Below are 1,853 nucleotides of genomic sequence, written 5' to 3'. Positions count from 1 at the left end.
TCTAAGATGTTTCTTTAGTGATAGTTTGTTAAATATAATCCTGAATAACATTCACAGTGTAATGATCTAAGATGTTTCTTTAGTGATTGTTTGTTAAATATAATCCTGAATAACATTCACTGTGTAATGATCTAAAATGTTTCTTTGGTGACTGTTTGTTAAATATAATCCTAAATAACATTCACTGCGATAGTTTGTTATGATTACTGAAGTATTGCTAAAGACACATTGTTTTTATTAACCAGTAAATCTCTATCTTCTAGACTGACATTGCATCTGTATTGTAATATGAATTTTCGTCACTATCCTCTTGACACACAACGTTGTCATCTCTTCCTGGGCACATGTAAGTACTTGACAGTTGTCCTGTCCTCCTTCTTACACGTGAGTATTTGAACATTGTCTTGTCCTCCTTCTTACACGTGAGTATTTGAACGTTATCTTGTCCCACTTCTTACACGTGAGTATTTAAACATTGTTTTGTCCTCCTTCTTACACGTAAGTATTTAAACATTGTCTTGTCCTCCTTCTTACACGTGAGTTTTTGAATGTTGTCTTGTCCTTCTGTGTACACGTGAGTTTTCTCAAGGAGAAAGGAATGATGTGCATACCACAATGTACTTAAACTAAACATCTATATATAAAACTGAATTGTTACATAAAACAGGTAAAACAGTCACACTCTTTAGTTCTTGAACTAAACATCTAGATATAAAACTGAATTGTTATATAAAATAGGTAAAACAGTCACACTCTTTAGTTCTTGAACTAAACATCTGTATATAAAACTGAATTGTTACATAAAATAGGTAAAACAGTCACATTCTTTAGTTCTTGAACTGAACATCTAGATATAAAACTGAATTGTTATATAAAATAGGTAAAACAGTCACATTCTTTAGTTCTTGAACTAAACATCAAGATATAAAACTGAATTGTTACATAAAATAGGTAAAACAGTCACATTCCTTAGTTTTTGAACTAAACATCTAGATATAAAACTGAATTGTTACATAAAATAGGTAAAACAGTCACACTCTTTAGTTTTTGAACTAAAATTCTAACAAAACACTAATTTTGATTGTCAATTGTTCAAACCAAGTACTAAAACACTTATTTTGACTGTCAGTTGTTTAAACCAAGTACTAAACACTGCAGGTTTGACTGTCAGTTGTTTAAATCGAGCATTAAAATACTGTACGTTCGACTGCCAATCATTGATAAAAACTGTTATTTCTGTAAAACAAACAGAGTTAACTGTACACTGATTAATAACACCTTCTCACTCTACCAATACATGATTGTGACGAATAAAACTACATTTGTTTTATTTTTACATTTTGTTTAATTTCCATAAATCCGTCGTTAGACGCACAAACAACCGACCAAGTTGAAATAGCGTGGCAAGAGGAAAACCCAATTGTTATAGAAGAACCACTACAGCTACCGAAGTTTGATTTGACTGGATATACATTTGGAAGCTTTTTGCGTTCCATTGACACAGGTATGCGTGTGTAGAATGATTACATATGTTTTATACCAATAGCAAGCTGTATCGGCCTTGGAAGTTCAGTGTAGAAACCGGATTGGATAAAGTAGCTTCTGGAATGTTTGGTCTCCAGCAGCAGCCTGTTTCCATTGTTGTCTAGTTGGATGATAACAATAGAAATAATAATATATGTATGATCCATGTTCATCTATAACTGAATAATGTATCTATGATCCATGTTCATCTATAACTAAACGATGTATCTATGATCCATGTTCATCTATAACTAAACAATGTGTGTATGATCCATGTTCTCTATAACTAAACAATGTATCTATGATCCATGTTCATCTATAACTAAACA

The 1,853-nt window shown here is 31.7% G+C and overlaps 1 protein-coding gene across 1 annotated transcript in view; it reads left to right on the top strand.

Annotated features, from left to right (window-relative positions):
- The first annotated feature begins 252 nt into the window (after positions 1-252).
- The window catches only part of LOC106475216 (glutamate-gated chloride channel-like), a 12,717-nt gene continuing 11,116 nt past the window's right edge, over positions 253-1,853 (top strand). Inside the window, exons 1-2 of the mRNA XM_013935913.2 lie at positions 253-346; positions 1,370-1,504. Coding sequence (XP_013791367.2) covers positions 289-346; positions 1,370-1,504 — 193 coding nt within the window. The 5' untranslated portion in view covers positions 253-288. The remainder of the gene's footprint in view (positions 347-1,369; positions 1,505-1,853) is intronic.

This window comes from Limulus polyphemus, unplaced genomic scaffold, assembly GCF_000517525.1.
Source record: "Limulus polyphemus unplaced genomic scaffold, Limulus_polyphemus-2.1.2 Scaffold8234, whole genome shotgun sequence".
NCBI lineage: Eukaryota > Metazoa > Arthropoda > Merostomata > Xiphosura > Limulidae > Limulus > Limulus polyphemus.
Note: the sequence above shows the minus strand (reverse complement) of the source record. Positions and strands in the feature narration are given on the sequence as shown.